Source organism: Ctenocephalides felis, unplaced genomic scaffold (genome assembly GCF_003426905.1).
Source record: "Ctenocephalides felis isolate EL2017-DRISC unplaced genomic scaffold, ASM342690v1 CF-g0.4_SCAFFOLD_03571, whole genome shotgun sequence".
Classification (NCBI taxonomy): domain Eukaryota; kingdom Metazoa; phylum Arthropoda; class Insecta; order Siphonaptera; family Pulicidae; genus Ctenocephalides; species Ctenocephalides felis.
This window is the reverse complement of record NW_020539725.1, coordinates 9,148,470-9,165,565: the sequence shown is the minus strand read 5'-3', so window position 1 is coordinate 9,165,565 and position 17,096 is coordinate 9,148,470. Positions and strand designations below refer to the sequence as shown.

Here is a 17,096-nt window from a genome sequence, read left to right as displayed (position 1 = left end):
TTGTCGTAAGACCGTAATATTTTAGTATGATCTAGAAGACTATGGTATCTACCGTCAAAAAATAATCATTAAAATCGTCGAAATTTTTTTTTTAAAACTTTATTACAAGAAAACGGCCGGGCCGATCTTTACCAAAAACTAATCAGCACGATTCCCAACCAATATCTTTCGAACGGTTTTTGAATTTTCAGAATTGATTCAGAATTGCGGGCTAAAACGTAGACGAAAAATTTTTCACTTTTCTGCGATTTATAAAGAAACGGCTTGGCCGATCGTCGCACAAAATTGACAAACAATAGTCCTCGTCAAGATACATAGAGTGGCTTTTAAATTTCTTAAATCGGTCCAGCCGTTACGGCAAAAAATCTGTTCACATACACGCACACACACACATACACACACACACACACACACACACATACTTTTTCCAAATTTGGTCTCATTCGATTCAGAATGGCTTGAAACGTCGAGAAAACATAAAATTAGCAATTGGGATTTTTTGATGAAAACAAACTTCTCCTTCGGGAAGTTAAAAAGTGAGTGTTCATAAGTGGAAAGGAAGAAACACAAGTTACATTTAGTACAAAAGAGTACATGACAAAATCATTTGGCCGAAGACACTAGTATGATTATAAAAGGCAATTCTTTAGAAGAAGTAAATAATAAAATTCAATTTCTAATTGGTTCAATTCTAATAATCTCAATAATGACAATTCTAATGCTCAATAATGACAAATCCCAAATTATGTCTTTACGAACAGAAAGTTGCATAAGTCATGAGATCAATTCTTTATCAATAGTATTCAATTTGAATTTTCCTCAGTCTCTAAATTTCTAGGCATTGAATTACAAAAAAACTTGAACTGGGACAATCATATTCATTCCATACTTGTATGGACTTGTTGAAGATTTTAAAATCAAAAGTTAGTTAGAATTGCCTTCTTTCAATTTATTATGTATTCTAATTTCTATTCGGATCTCGCATATGAAATACAATTCTGGGGATTCTCATCATACTTAAAGGATATATTCAAAATACAGAAAAGAGCATTAAGAATAATTTTTTTCCCGCAGTTCCGACAATTTAACATTCTCATTGTTCCCTGTATATTTTTGCTAATTATGTTGTCATTCATAAAGAATAATCCTAAATGAAATGCCTACTGCTTATATCTGATACTTTTTTTTCAACAGTTACAATTATTTTTTCCTTTTCCCATATTTTTTCTAATTTCTATTCCAAATTATTTTAATATTTTTCTACCCTAAGTATTTTATCGTTACAATTATTCTCATATTAAATTCTTTTGTTGATACTGCCCTTAATTATTATTTTCCAGATTTGGGACTCAAATGAAAATTGCGTAATGGATATTTAAAGGATTTTTTTACCATCAGAAGAATCTCAAGATCTACAAGCCTTAAATAAACTGTCTCAATATTATAACATATTTTCTTTGAGTTATTGTATTAGATAATACTAATGTTAGGTTTAATATTGTTTTAGAGTTGTATTTTACTGTAATGAATTAAATTAAGATCATTTATTTTCTGTAATTACTAAATTTAATCCTGTATCTGAAATATAAATATATATAAATATAAACTTATTAATCACCTCAGGTTCAGCAATATGTCTTCTTCTTTCACCTCTTTCTTCAGTAAACGCAACATCATTTTTACGAGCTGTCAATCTTCTGAGCCGTGGATCATCTGGATCTTGGTCATCAATTGTTTCAGGAATTTCTTCTTGTTCTTGCAAAACATCTTCTGATCTTTTTTGACGATAATTGTTTTTTATTATCAATAAAATCGTCAGTCTCAGACTCTTCTTCAGAAGTTTCACTTTGAGCGTATTCAGGTCGTTTGCCAGATACATATCTTTGAACTTTAACTTTTTTCATAGACAATTCACCTAATAATAAAAATAAATAATAGAAACAAAATCAAGGGTAAATATAACGTAATAAAATAGCATTTGATATAACCTTTTTCATTTCGAACTGGGACAGCTCCGGCAGTACTGTGAATACCAAATTGACTGTGTATATTTATCATTTTGATTGTTGTGTTTTTATTTTAATATAACTTTGTTTGTTTATAATATAAATTTTAAGTATTTACGATTCCTGGCTATTTACACTGTTTTACAAAGCGCACGTTTTTGACAGGCAGGTGAACCAACCTCAAAACAACACAAATTTTAACAGTTGTCATACCTGCCATATATTTTGTTTGCTATTTGAATTTTATAAACTTCAAAAATATTGCATTAATAAATGATAAATACTAATTTTTATATAATTCATACATAATAGATTCCAAAGGACTGTCATACAATATTGTAAATATTGTTTTTTGTATATTTTTAAACTAAGCGCCTGCTGATCCTGAATGAGTTACCATGGATACAATGTGTAAGCAAATAATAGCAATTATTTTGTTTATTAACGTCAACAGTGTAATCATAGACAATACATAATTACCCCATAATTACGACAGAATGATTTATATTTTTATTTAATACTAATAATATTCAATATGTCTGAAGCAATAAGCAGTGATGTTATTAAAAAGACTCAATCAACACTTGGAAAATTTGTGAAAAAGCCACCTCTAAGCGATAAACTTTTATCAAAACCGCCTTTCAGATTTTTGCACGATGTTATAATGGCGGTTTGTAATAATAATAATTATAATATTAGATAATGATATCCATTTTTAATTTAAAAAAATTTCAGGTCATGCGAAATACAGGATTTTTTAAGGGTCTGTATTCGAAAGAAGAACTCAATTCTGAAAATGTTAAAGAAAGAGATAATAAAATAGTTTTTCTGCAGAAGACAATAGAAGTCGTCAGTAAGTGCAGATATTGATGTATATTACAATTACATAGCATTATAATTTTGATGATATATTTATTTTATTATACATTTTTTATTAGATTTATGATGTGCTGAATAAGGCCCAATGATAATTTTAATATGGTGAAAAATCGATAGCCTATAGATAAATTTGACATCTTCTGTTATATGTCGTGCAAAACGATAGTTAATCTTATGGCTCAGAAAAATTAAAAATGTAATAATGTTCTTATCTTATATTTGTTCCGTCTAATATTTATATTGGTCCTTTTGCCTATAATAGATCTTACGAAAAATAATTAACTCAATATAAAAAATTAAAAACCTCTACATTAACTATATATAGTTTTACCTAATTGTAAGTAATTTCTCTTACAAGAAAAATTAACAATTTCATGTTATGACCTGCTAATCTGATAAATTTAAATTTTAAATTTAAAACAAGCAGAACAGAAATTATTTGTTCTGCTTTTTAAGAAAAATTACTTACAATTAGATAAAAGCCAACAAAAGTTTAACCAGCAGGTTTACCTTGATTGTTTGTGTCTAAGTAACAGCATTATTATATTTTTGTTGACTAAAATTGCTATAAACAAAATTTCATATTCGGTAAATACATTAAAGTGATATTTTGCCTAATCAGCAGCAATTTCGCATCGTGGCTGTAATGTATGTTGCATCAACAGGAAAAAAAGACTTTTTTAATTTATTTTATAGCCAAACTACTTCCAGCATGCATAATATTGAACTATACATATTGTGATTTAATATAATATAATATAATATAATATGATTATCATATCATTCTATGTATACACGGTGTCTCAGAACTCACCTCGAAGTTTTAGATGCCACCATTTTGGTTAAATTTTTTTTTCATATATTTATTGCCGATCAAAATATACATATTTTTTTAAGACAGTATGCTGGTCTTTATGCCTTTAAAAAATTTATCTCAAATGAGATATCTCCTTATTTTTCTTTGGTTAAACAGTGACCATTTTTTGATTACCACCAAGATTAATTTTTATTTATTTTGTTCATTTAGATCCGTAAATCGTAAATCTGTAACATTTTTAGAACCACAAACAAAAATAGTGACAGAATTACCCCCAGTTTTCAAAAATTAAGGTGCCAACTTTTATTAAACTATGAGATTAAAATCTTCAAAATTTTAGAGGCCCGCCTTTAAAAACAATGTACTAAAGTGCGCTGGAAAGTTCTATCAAAAGTTGGCACCTAATCAGGATATTAAAATGGTAAAATACTCGATAGTTTCATAATAAAAGTGAAAAAAATAACACCATTTTTGCTAGTGCAATTATTCACAATGATGAAACTTACCAACACACTTAATTACATAATTTTTCAATGGGAGCCTCTCAAAGTCCACCAATTTTGAAAACTTTTAATTAATAGTTTAACAAAAAAAAAAAATCTTCGGGTGCTATTGTGTCATTATTTTTGACTGTAGCTCTAGATATGTTATTCACGGTAACGATTTCCAAAGCTTAGATGACAAAAATAATAAAAAAGGTTGAACAGTTGTCTCAGAACCAAAGCTCTTGATGGTTTCACTTAAAAGCTCATACGTTTCAAACTACGTGAAATTGTTTTTCTAATACTTTCGCGATAGTTATAACCACGGTTTGGCTTGACGTTGAGTTCTGAGACACCCTGCCTATAATATTAAAATTATGAATTATCTTTCCTCAAATATATAAAAACGTTGATATGAAAACTATATAACAATCAAAATAGTCAACTTTTGAATCAATATTTTTATGAAGTCATTCATTGAAAATATATTTTTTTACAACGGTATATTTATAGCAGCAATTTCTTATGTATATTATTAAACAGAAATGGTTACTGGAAAACCACTGACAGTGCGTCCATCAAAAATAATATCCGGTCACGAACCTGAAAAAACTAATGAACTTCTACAAGCAATAGGTTTTGCAATAGAAAACAATTTAAGTAGCACCGATGCGACGAATCAGATTCTGAGAAAAATTTCCAAGAAGGACGGAAATACTACAGATCGAAAATCCACAAGGGTGTCCCCGCCAAAGATTAGTCCACCAAAAACAGTGTCCAGTAGCAAAACAAGCAGTAAAAGCGGATCCAAACCGGATGCAACCAGAACTAAGCAAGCTGATTCGCGAACAGAAGCTTCTAATAAGAGGAAAATAGATTCAAAGACAAAAGACAAACCTTTAGAAGTTACTGGCAAAAAGGAAGTTACTAAATCAACTTCTTCTAAAGAAACTAAAAATTTACGAAAACCTATTAAACCTGATGCGCCACGCAGTGCTGAGTTGGAAGCGCCTGGTAAAGCGGCTAGTGACACTGAAGAAGTTGCCTCAGGACCAAAACTTGATCGACAAAAAACTGAAATTATTGATCCTGTAAAGATACCCTCGCCGGTTGATATCTCAAACGACCAGGCCAATAATGACGATTCAAAGCCTCCAATTGAGGAAAAATCGGTTTCAAGAAAAAGTTCTCTGACAGATAAACATCATGTTCCAGAAAAGCCAAATTCAAGAAAAAGCTCAATAACCGATAAGACAGAGCTATTACAGAGACAGCGAAGCAGAGCAGATAGTTTGAAACCTTCTTTAACTGAAACCATAAAAAGTGACAAAAGTGAAGTATCATTAGATTCAAATATAAATTTGAATAATGAAGCAAACACAGAAAATAAAAGCGTTACCTCTAAACATGAGTCAAAATCAGAAGAGCTCCGTTTGAGTTGTGATGGTATGCATTTAAATTCCAAATTACCTAGCAATGTAGATAAAGCAAAAGAGAAAAAAATTGAGCAAAGCTTTGAGAAAAATGAAAATACTACTCATATCGATGAAAATTCTGAAACAATAAGCAACACCTCTAAACAAGATGCTGAAAAGCCGATTGCTAAAGAAGTTCAAATGAAATCAGCTAGACCTCCTTCTGTAAGACCAAAGACTAGTTTGAGGCCCCCTAGTGTTAGACCAGTTTCTGCCAGACCTGGTGCACCAAGAATCCGTGATAAGCATTCAGATATTGTCATTGAACCGGAGGAAACTACAACATTAGGCAAGGTAATAATTGGATTTCTTTATTTTTATGTAATTAAGCATAGCATGAATATATTAATTCATAAAGTCTTAAGCAGACTTATTTTAATGTAGTATATGAGCTTTATTGCCTTTTTTACAAACGTGACAGGTGTTTCGTTTTCTCAAATTATTCATCAGTAATCATTGGTATATATATATATATATATATATATATATATATATATATATATATGGTTAAGGTATATTGATGATAAATTGGGCTATTTTCATGAAAAAAAGATTTTTTTCAAAGTGTACAATAAATTAAATTATTAAAAATTTGTCGCTTAAGATGTTTACGAATGCATAACTGCACATAAATAATTATTTATTAAAGATTATAATCTTTGACGTAATTTTACGATCGCAACTCGCTTTTATGCGATTTTTAATGTGGTGATATACATTTATTTTATTTTTAATTTATTATTTAAATTATATTATAATTCGTTAATTATTTAGAAGCAAATTTGAAAGAAGTCTATACACTAGAATTGAATAAATTATTATTAGTTAATATAAAAGCAATTGGAATTGTATCACAAAATTTTTAAAATGGATTTAATATCTTCAAATAATAAATTTATTAAGTTATAGGGTAGGTTGGGGCACAAAGGTCTAACTTGACTTTTAGCAATTAAATTGCATGTTATGTAATGTTTTGATGTGGTTGTTTATATTTAACAAACTGGGGTGCGTGGCATCGTGCTTTAAGGCAAATTGCTGAAACTTCCCGTACCGTAAGTAAAAATCTTGGTACGGAACCCAAAAAAAATGTACAAAATGTGTACACATTATGAAAATGTCTATAAAATCTCTGATAATTTAATGTGCATAAGTCCAATAAACATTTTTGACCGCCAAATGTATTGTATAATATAGTATCTAAATATCTAAATTTCAATTTCGATTGATTAAGTCAATTCTTACACATTTTAGGAAGTTCATGCAATTTGCCTTTAGGCTAAATGCCACTTTCAACTAGTTAATTAATTCAAATTTTAGAAATGATTTATTTGATTTTATAATCTATGACAGAACATAATTTTGAGTATTCCATAATTTGAGTATTTTAAAAATGTATATTTGTTACATTAAATCTACCAGTTTTCTTGTATTTCAGTCTACCTGTCTAAATTACTATCTGTTTACCTCACTACCTGTCTACCAGTTTACCTGTCAACCTGTTTGGCAGTCAACCAATTTACCAGTCCACTAGTTTACCAGCCCACCAATTTACCTATCAGCCTGTTCATCAGTCTACCAATTTAGCTGTCCACCAATTTACCTGTTCAACAATTTGTCTACCAATTTGGCATATTGGTGGACATGTAAACAGATAAATAGATAGATAGATAGATAAGTAGACAGATGATCAGGTAAACAGGTATATTGGTAGATGGGCAAACTGGTGTTCAGGTAAATTGGAGGATTTGTAGAATGATAGGCAGGGCAATTAGTAGATAGATAAATACGAGACAGATAAACAGGTTGACAGGTAAATTGGAAGACATGTGGAACGGGTCGATAGGTAAATTTGTTAACAAGTAAATAAAGACAACTTGTATAAGTTTAAGTAAAAAAAGACAACTTGTTTATTAAATTACCATTTTACCGGCCTTTCAATTTACTTGTCAACCAATTTACCTTCTCAGTGGTGTAACTTTATTTTGTCGAAATAACGTCGGAGATCGATAGAAGAACAAATTATGAGAAAAAAATGTTTCATAAAAGTTTCAAATCAAATACTTTTGGAATTACTGGCTACTAAAAATCGTTTTTTTTGCGTTTTTCATCATTTTTTTGCAAATATTTCCAAAAATATACATTTTAACAAAAATCATGCAATAGATAAAATTTTGCCAATTAAAGTTGGCAAAGGCAGGTCTAGTCGTTTCGGAGATACGGGGCAAAAAGTGCCAAAAATGGCATTTTAGTTTTTGAGATAACGGAGCGTCCGATTTAATTAATTCAAAAAACTTATATTGACGAAATGAACAACTGGTAAAATTTGTGTAAAGGCAGGTCCAGCGTCTTTGGAGATCCAATAAAAAAAGTAATAAATAATGTCATTTGGCTGTCAAAAATAAACATTAAACATATGTACATCGTATTATCAGATATTTTTTAAAAATTATAATAAGTGCAAATTTGATGTATATTTATATGGTTTCCATACCAATGTTTAACGTTAGACGACTACGCGGCGCATATGCGCTTCGATATTTCGACTCAAAATCAACTATGCAGCACGATTATTAAAAAAAATGTTCAGAATTTTCAAATAAAACAAAATACAAAAAAATTACAAATATAAAAAAAAAACATTTTTTTTCAAAAGTTGTTGAACAAAATTGATCAAATATCTAATTTTTTCAGTTTTGCAAAGTTTTTTTTTAATAATTGAGTTTTTGGTACAGGCAGTTCCAGCAATTTGCCTTAAGGCACGATGCCATGCGCCACTAGTTGTTGCATGCTTTCTGTATCTATGTATGAATATGTGAACAACGAGCCCCATGTAAGAATAGTCTTCTATATATATAAAAATAAGTCGGGTTTTCCTTCCTGACGAAATAACTCCAGAACGCACAAACCGATTTCGACAATTTTGCATTCGTTGGAAATGTCTCGGACTCCGCAAGGTTTATAGCTAAGAAAATTCGTTGTGCATGGCATCGTGCCTTAATGCAAGCTGCTGGAACTTCACGCACCGTAATTAAAAGTTCGAGTAAAGACATTAGTGAGAATTATCAGAATTATGCTTGGTTAAGTCAACGAGCAATTCTTGCCGCAAAGAATAATGATGTACACGCCCTGAATTTCACCATTCAATCAAAAATTGCTGGCGATTTGGTGACATACCAATGATTCTGACTGGTCTTCCGTTTGACTTCAAACGATTGCAATATCCAGTTCGCCTTGCGTTCGCAATAACAAGTCGCAAGGCCAATCGCTTAGTGTTTGCGGGATAAATTTCAAATAGATTATTTAGAAAATTATTGTTTTTCGCATGGGCAGTTATACGTTGCCTGTTCACGAGTTGGAAAACCATCCGCTTTGTTTGTGTTAACGTCAGACCAAAAAAATGTGGTTTACCAAAGAGCACTTCAATAAAACGGAAAATTTGCGGATTTACTTTCATTTACTTAGAGAAGTTCAACTAAAAAATACTTCATTTTTGTAATCAAAATAAATTCATTACTGTTGTATAATAAAATCAAATTTTTCCTTTTCAAATTTAAAACAAAAAAAAATTTTCTTCATCTTTCTCACAAAACCATCTGGTGGCGAAACGGAGTTCGTCGGGTTTGCTAGTAATACATATAAATCTATTTATCACCTATTATTGCCTGTGATAAACACGTGTAACTTGCATGAATGCTGCTATCGATATATTTACTTAATTAATCAATTCAAATTACTATGGAATTATTCTAATCTGATTATTCTAATCATTTATTTAAAATTGAATTCCGGATACATTGTTGTGATTTGTATGATAAGATAACCAAGCAGTCATTATTAACTTGTTATCGTCCACTTATATAATAATGTAATACACATATGTTCATTACATTTGGCAAAAATATCTATCAACAGATAAACGTAACACTTGAAGTATTTGATGGCAATTCAATGAATATCACTGATGACGTAGATGATGCGGAAGATCTGGTTGTGATCGAAACTAAGGAGGACACCAAGCACGATAAAACTGAACCGGAAGCATCTCAGGATGGTGATACAATGGACGAAAATGGACGTGGTCGTTTGGTAGGGCAAATTTTGAGCACGCAAAGAGCTCTTGGACAAAATACTAAGCCCGTATCGCAAAAGGTTTGTAATAAATAAAAAATTATTTTATACAAAATTGTACAAAATTGGCATAAATAATTTGTTTTAAATAACTTAACTATGATTAAAAATAACAATTACTAGTTAAGGCAAAGGTTTTCAACCTTATCGAATCACGGTCGCCCGTTTTTATAATAAAAATATTGCGCCCCTCTTGATTTTTTTAACAATCTAATAATTTCATAAATACTCAATTGATATTATAATTTAAATATCAAGCTAGAAATTAATATGCAATGATATTTAAAAGCATACATAAAAAAATATAGTTTTGGTTTAATTTCGAAAATAGTATCTTGATTGCATTAGTGTTGCGCACCCCTGAGGGAGAACGCGGTTGGATTCCACGTGTTTAGGGATACGATAAAAATCAATTTGGTTGAATGATTTTTTTTAATCAGAATTACTAACATGTGCGCACATTTTTTTATTTTTTATGATCTATGGATTTTTTCGCTTTTAAACTTTGAATAGTAAAGTATAGGTTTCATATAAGCATTCTCGTCGTATGCATCGCTTCATCAGATATTTGATGGGTGCTTCTAATTTTATTACTAAGTAATGGCAAAGATATAATTTTGACGTATTATTTTTAAAAATCCGTAAAAGTAAAAGCCGGGACTCAATGTGGAAATCAGGGACTGTCCCGGCCAAACCCGAGCATATTCAGCCAACTTAGTAAAACAGATTGGTTTAAATAAGCAATTCTTTAAAATAATGTACTATATGTCATTCACAAATGTCATTTAATAGCCATTGACTAAGGCAACCCATTTTGTGAAATATTATATATTATATTAAATTAAACTTCCAGGATAATGAGTCTACAAGTGTATCAAAAACCGATCTCTCTGCCCTGGATGCTTTGCGAAATTCAGTGCAAAATCTTAGCGGAGCTGCTTTACCTTTGGGAAGGCTTTTGGACTTTCTACAGGTTTAAATATATTTTATTTTATTAATATGTCAATTTAATACATATAATATTCTTTATTTATATAGGAAGATGCAGACTCGATGCGTCGTGAATTGCGCCAATGGCGTGACACTTACACTCAAACGGTCGAAGAATTGAAAAAGGACACAGGGTAACGAATGATTTTTTCTTTAATAAAATTCAAATGAAAAGTTTATTTAGTTATTAATTTTAATAAATAAATTGTTTATTCTTAGAATAACTGAAAAAGTAATTCAACCACTGAAACATCAGCTGGCTCAACTAGAAACTCAAATATCAGAGCAGCGAGAGTTAATTCATTCATCTAAGGCTAATGTACTGAAACAAGAAGAAAAGATTAGAAAAATTTTATATGAATGTTAAATAACAATATATATTATCTGTTAACATTTGTTAAAATTTATTACAGATTTTGATATATATTTTTAAATAGCAACTCTAATAGAAATTCGATTAATTTAATGCACATGTTGCCAAGAAATATATTGTTACTGGCCAAAGCAAATATTTATTTTGTTAAAAGTATATAATGATCATTTAAAATAATTATATAGTTTTTTTAATTCAAATATGCCATTATTTTAACTTGTTATAAGAGCAGATTACGTCGCCCGATTTGTTAATTTTATGTTTTCACTTCTTTTCAAGAATTCTTGATCGTTTGAGACCCAAATTGAAAAAGGTTTGTTTTGCTGTATATATGAGTATTCGGGAGTTTTATTTTCACTTTTTGGGATGTCAAAATTATAAAAGCCATTTAATGAACCTTGATAACTCATTGATTGGTTTTGCGAAACCACCTGGCAAGTCATTTCTTTCGAATCAGTAAATTAGTAACAAATGCAAAATTTTTCAAAAGTATTCAAAAGTTAGTTTTTGGTCAAGATTTGTCGAGCCATTTCTTACGAATTAGTAAATTTTTAATTTTTTTGTCTTTTGTTCAGTGAAACATCTTAAAATTTCATAGGTATACAAAAAGTGGTTTAATTAGAAAAATTCATCAAAGAATAATAGGCAGTGTGAAATTTTCAATAGAGTGCTAGATTTTAAAAGTTTTTAGATGTCAATTCTTATTGATTAAGTCGATTATTTATTTACATTAATAGAAAAGTTTTTGCAACTTGCCTGAACGCGAAATACCACTTACCCTTAGTTAAGTTTTGATTTTATGTGTATATGTACATGAAAGCAAATTGTGCATTTTTCAATATTTCTTCGGATAACGCTTACTAGATTTAAAAAATTAAAATGTTGTTGATAAATCTTTATTGACTCGTGTTAATTAGTTTTGCTTAATGATTTTAATTAGCCGAATGAGAATCTCGTGTTCGCGAAAAAATCCGATTTGCTAGTTTAGTGGCTGTGTATGTGTGAGCCGATTTTTGATCTTCGACAAATGTCGACGTTTTCTCAAAAACGGCTAAACCAATTTTAAACATTTAGAAGTAGTCTTTGAAATAATATTATAGGCTTATGATAAGTGGTAGAATTATAAAAAATCATCAAAATTTATAAACTCGCCGCGAGCTTAAGTGATTCTAATCAGAATTCGTGCTGAAGCATATGTACGATCTTTTTGGTGTTTTGGTGTTAGACGGAAGCCAACTTATTACAGTTGACCGCCCACGTTTAAATAAAATACATTTTTAGGACAAGAAATAGATGAAATGAAAAGTGTTAAACAAATTATGAATTAATTCATACAATATATTATAAGTATGTAAGAAAGACATCAATCAGAAAATGTATAATTATTTAAATTAGTTAAAGTGAAATTTTCGAAATGAACAGTTGATGGATATTTTACCTAGATAACTGAATCACAATTGTTTTGAATTAATTTGATTATGTATAACGTATCGGGAAGTTCAAGCAACTTATTGCTTGTAAGGCAAAATGCAACTTACGACTATAGTTTCTAATAAGCATCAGTTACATTAATAACTAAAAAAATATCACAATATTGAAGATTCGATGGTTTCAAATTTTACAATAGAGACGTACCTCCGACATTTGCTGTTTATATTCAATATTTTATATAGTTCAGATTATTAGGATGATAATTCACTCGATCCTTACAATATATTGATATAGTTCATCAGTTGAAGGGTACATTTGAAATATGTTCGATATACAATTTTTTTTTTTAATTTGAAATTTAAAAAAAATCAAAAACAATTATTTTGCCAACACAAGCAGAATGTTTTTTGGTCTATCAATAGAAATCGATTGCTTTTTGAATTTTTCAAATCGTTTCATCCATTCGCCCGAAATCGTCGGTGAAAAATTGTCTCCACACATACACGCACACACATCCATTTTTTCTGAGGATGCCAAAATGTTATTATTATTATTATTCATTTCCATGGCTTCAAAATTCAAAGTTCATCAGATGCAAAACTTTTACTATAAAAACAAAAGGTACAATTTAATTTCTCGGAATAAATGAGCCATTTTCTAAGCACCGACTCCCCATTTTCGATTTTTTCTATTTTTATTTGAATTTTATTTTTTAACAATTTCCGTTTCATCTAGTTAGATAGATTATTATAATCTATTAAGTGTTCTTGATATTATATTGAAAAAAATATATATATTATAAATTTTATATCCGAATCTCGTTTTGGCGCCCCCTAAGGCGTGCGCCCGCATTTTTCGCGTGCATTGCATGCAAGGACCCAGTAGGACCGGCCCTGTTTATAACAATTACATACACAATTAATTTGAAAAATTTAACAAAAATACTTCCTACGAGATAAGTTAATAAGTTATAATTATAACATAAAATTAAGTTAACTTAACGTATAATTATAATTACGTTACATGGATATTCAACATTTTTGGCATGACGCATATTTTATCCCAAAAACAACAACTTTAAAAATTTCTAATCAACACATAATTCTAATACAGATATCCGAAAAACAAATTCGAAATGTAAACTATCATCAGTGTTATGAATCTTATATCAGAAGAAATTCCTCTTTGCTCTAGTTGTCATCGGTGGTCAATATTTTCGCAACACGTACATTAAACAAAACACCAATGAAACAATAATTCAGAGTATTAGAAAGTGACGACTGAATTCTATCATAGCATATCGGCTCGTTCTGCTTCTTTCCAGTTTATTTCAAATTTACTAAATCACATGACAACCGACAGATAATTGAGTTCTTACCTGCTGTCAGATATCTGGCGAGATAGTGAAAAGTAAATAGATAAAATTATTGGTTCCGTATTATCGCTGAAACGCGATAATATTCTCACACTAAGTTCTATAAAACTTTCAAAATTAGTAAATACGAGAAAATGGAAGACGCTCCTCTATATAATGAGAAACAATCAATACGAGAGAAGGCGAAATCATTGAAAAAGTATGGCAGTACGTGTAATCATTTTAAACGACCTGAATTGCTGTTAAAGTATTTTATCACCAAAACTGATACGTTACAAGGGATTGCTTTGAAATATGGAGTCACTGTAAGTATTTTACAAATGAGGTTATAGTAATATATCACTAATAAAACCTATCTTTGATTGCCTTATATACTGATCATTCATAATGAACTACTAATTTTTAATATTAATAAGATTAGTGATTCACCAGACACATGTATCATTTCATTACTGATTTATATTTAATCATTGTTCGTAAGTCAAACTTTCAGGGAATTATATATATATATATATATATATATATTGTATATTTATATGTATATATATTATATATATTTTTTGCTCGATTGTACTGCAGTTCCATTTGTAAAAGACACATATTACTACGTTAATTACATGCAATGCAAAAGTTATATGTACATATATTTCAGTTGATAAAGATAGTGGTTTAGCAGTTTTTTTTTACTGGAAATGGTCATGGAAGTTTGAAATTACTATATTAAATGTTTTAATCAAAGTATGTTTAAGAATACTTGTTACTACAGCATCTACTGTAAAAACTAAACAATATACTACTAATTTTTAATATTAGTAAGATTAGTGATTCACCAGACCACATCTCATTTCATTACTGATTTATATTTAATCATTGTTTGTAAGTCAAACTTTCATGCAATACTTTTTGCTCGATTATACTGCATTATAAAAGACAGATATTACAACATTTGGTAAAATGATTCGTGCAATGTAAAAGTTATACATATTCATTGAAATATGCATATGTTGATAAAGATAGCAATTTAGCAGTTTTTTTTACTGAAAATGGTAGTGGAAGTTAATAATTACATATTAAATGTTTTAATTAAAGTATGTTTAAGAATACTTGTTACTACATCTACTGTGAAAACTAAACAAAATACTACTAATAAGATTCACCAGACACATGTATCATTTCATTACTGAATATATTTAATCGTTGTCTGTAAGTCAAACCAGCATGCAATATGTTTTGCTTGATTGTACTACAGTTCCATTTGTAAAAGACACTAATAACTACATTTGGTAAAATAATTCATGCAATGTAAAAGTTATACATATGCATATTTCAGTGTTGATAAAGATAGCAATTTAGCAGTTATTTTTACTGAAAATGGTCGTGCAAGTTTATAATTACCATATTAAATGTTTTAATTAAAGTATGTTTAAGAATACTTGTTACTACGGCCTCTACTGTAAAACTAAACAATATACTACTAATTTTTAATATTAATAAGATTCACCAGACACATGTTCATTTCATTACTGAATTATATTTAATCTTTGTTTGTAAGTCAAACTATCATGCAATATTTTTTGCTCAATTATATTGCAGTATAAAAGACAGATATTACTACATTAATTACAACATTGGTAAAATGATTCGTGCAATGAAAGTTATACATATGCATTGAAATATGCATATGTTGATAAAGATAGCAATTTAGCAGTTTTTTTTTGTCGTGGAAGTTTATAATTACTATATTAAATGTTTTACTTAAAGTATGTTTAAGAATACTTGTTACTACAACATCTAATATTAAAACTATACAACATTACATCACATCTCATAGCACATATCAAACAACCAACTATCAAAATATGTCCAGAAAGTTTGCCATTTTCTTGTAAAACATTCCATCTGTCCCCATTTACACCAAACACACCCAATGTCTAGTTTTTAAGTATAAGAATCAGCATATTTTAATTATTCTTTAATTTTTCATTTGGTTTTTGTCTGATTCACTGTTATGTCAATTAGTTATTGACTTTAATAAAATATGTAATTTTAACATAGATATAAATATTAAAAACTATTTTGAATTCATCATTTAAGATGTATTAGGTTGGAAACTAAGTTTTTGTTAGAAGAGACATTTTTTTCCTGGATCTACATTCTGTAATGTATTGTTCATTTTGATCAAGACTTTTCGTCATCTTTAAAGCAGCATCATCATCCCACTTTTAAAAAACTTTTGGCTTTTATCAGCAAAAAATTGAATCAGGTACAATTTGATCCCATCATCATTATTGAATGATTACTATTTGAGGAGTTTTATAAAGATCTAAACAAAAAGTAATCAGAAAGTGCAAGGTCAGGATATATAGTGAATGTGGTGAAACATCCCAATGAAACTCTAATAACTTTTGCCAAGTGGCCAAAGACATGCCAAAGATCATTTATCCAATTCAGACCATTTTTTTCAACTACATTGTTTAATTTTGTTAGTCGTTCAATGTAGACATCAGAATTGATCATTTCGTGTGGTAATATAGTTCGAAGTAGATAATTCCTTTTTAATCAACTTCTCCTGGTCAACCAGAGCATCTTCACCTTTGAGTGAAAAATTTTGAAACTTGGCAAAACTTCTATTATTGGCACTTTCATTTTTTTTAAGTCTTTGTCAACATAAACATCTCATAATTTTTTGTGAGCTTAGGATAACTTGGTGCCTTGCAAATCTAAATTTGCAATAGAAAAGCAAAATATGACAACAAAAATAGATTTGATTTTCCAACTTCAATGAACACCAAACGAAAACTACACACAAAAATGTCTTTTTAATGATGGACATCTAAGTTGCCTGCTATGCATTACCAAGAGATATTTTACATTTGGAATACTTCTGCAAACCAAAAAATTCAATTGATACCACTTAAGCTGAAACCACACTTACTTAGTTTCCAACCCATTAGTTATTTTACATATTGATCATCTATTATTATTAACAATGAGATAAATTACATTGCAGTTCTGAATTGCCATGATAGAAACATTTTATATTTTACATCTTCTGATATATATCCTTTACATTGCAGACGGAACAAATTAGGAGAGCAAACAGGGGCATGTTTTGCATCAGATAGCTTATTTCTTCGAGA

General features: G+C 29.4%; 3 protein-coding genes across 3 annotated transcripts in view; 2 read left to right on the top strand and 1 right to left on the bottom strand.

The window, feature by feature from the left end:
- The window catches only part of LOC113384966 (microfibrillar-associated protein 1-like), a 7,306-nt gene extending 5,248 nt beyond the window's left edge, over nt 1–2,058 (bottom strand). Inside the window, exons 1-2 of the mRNA XM_026622745.1 lie at nt 1,989–2,058; nt 1,786–1,915 (exon numbers count right to left, since the gene is read on the bottom strand). Coding sequence (XP_026478530.1) covers nt 1,786–1,915; nt 1,989–2,058 — 200 coding nt within the window. The remainder of the gene's footprint in view (nt 1–1,785; nt 1,916–1,988) is intronic.
- A 483-nt stretch (nt 2,059–2,541) lies between these two features.
- Nucleotides 2,542–11,144, top strand: LOC113385571 (TRAF3-interacting protein 1-like). Its single transcript, XM_026623421.1, has 7 exons — nt 2,542–2,676; nt 2,742–2,859; nt 4,728–5,953; nt 9,572–9,808; nt 10,641–10,760; nt 10,826–10,911; nt 10,997–11,144. The coding sequence occupies exons 1-7, from the start codon at nt 2,542–2,544 to the stop codon at nt 11,142–11,144; spliced, it is 2,070 nt and encodes a 689-aa protein (XP_026479206.1).
- A 2,684-nt stretch (nt 11,145–13,828) lies between these two features.
- On the top strand, nt 13,829–17,081 carry LOC113385570 (lysM and putative peptidoglycan-binding domain-containing protein 2-like). Its single transcript, XM_026623420.1, has 2 exons — nt 13,829–14,261; nt 17,034–17,081. The coding sequence occupies exons 1-2, from the start codon at nt 14,091–14,093 to the stop codon at nt 17,079–17,081; spliced, it is 219 nt and encodes a 72-aa protein (XP_026479205.1). The 5' UTR covers nt 13,829–14,090.
- Nucleotides 17,082–17,096: the final 15 nt, after the last annotated feature.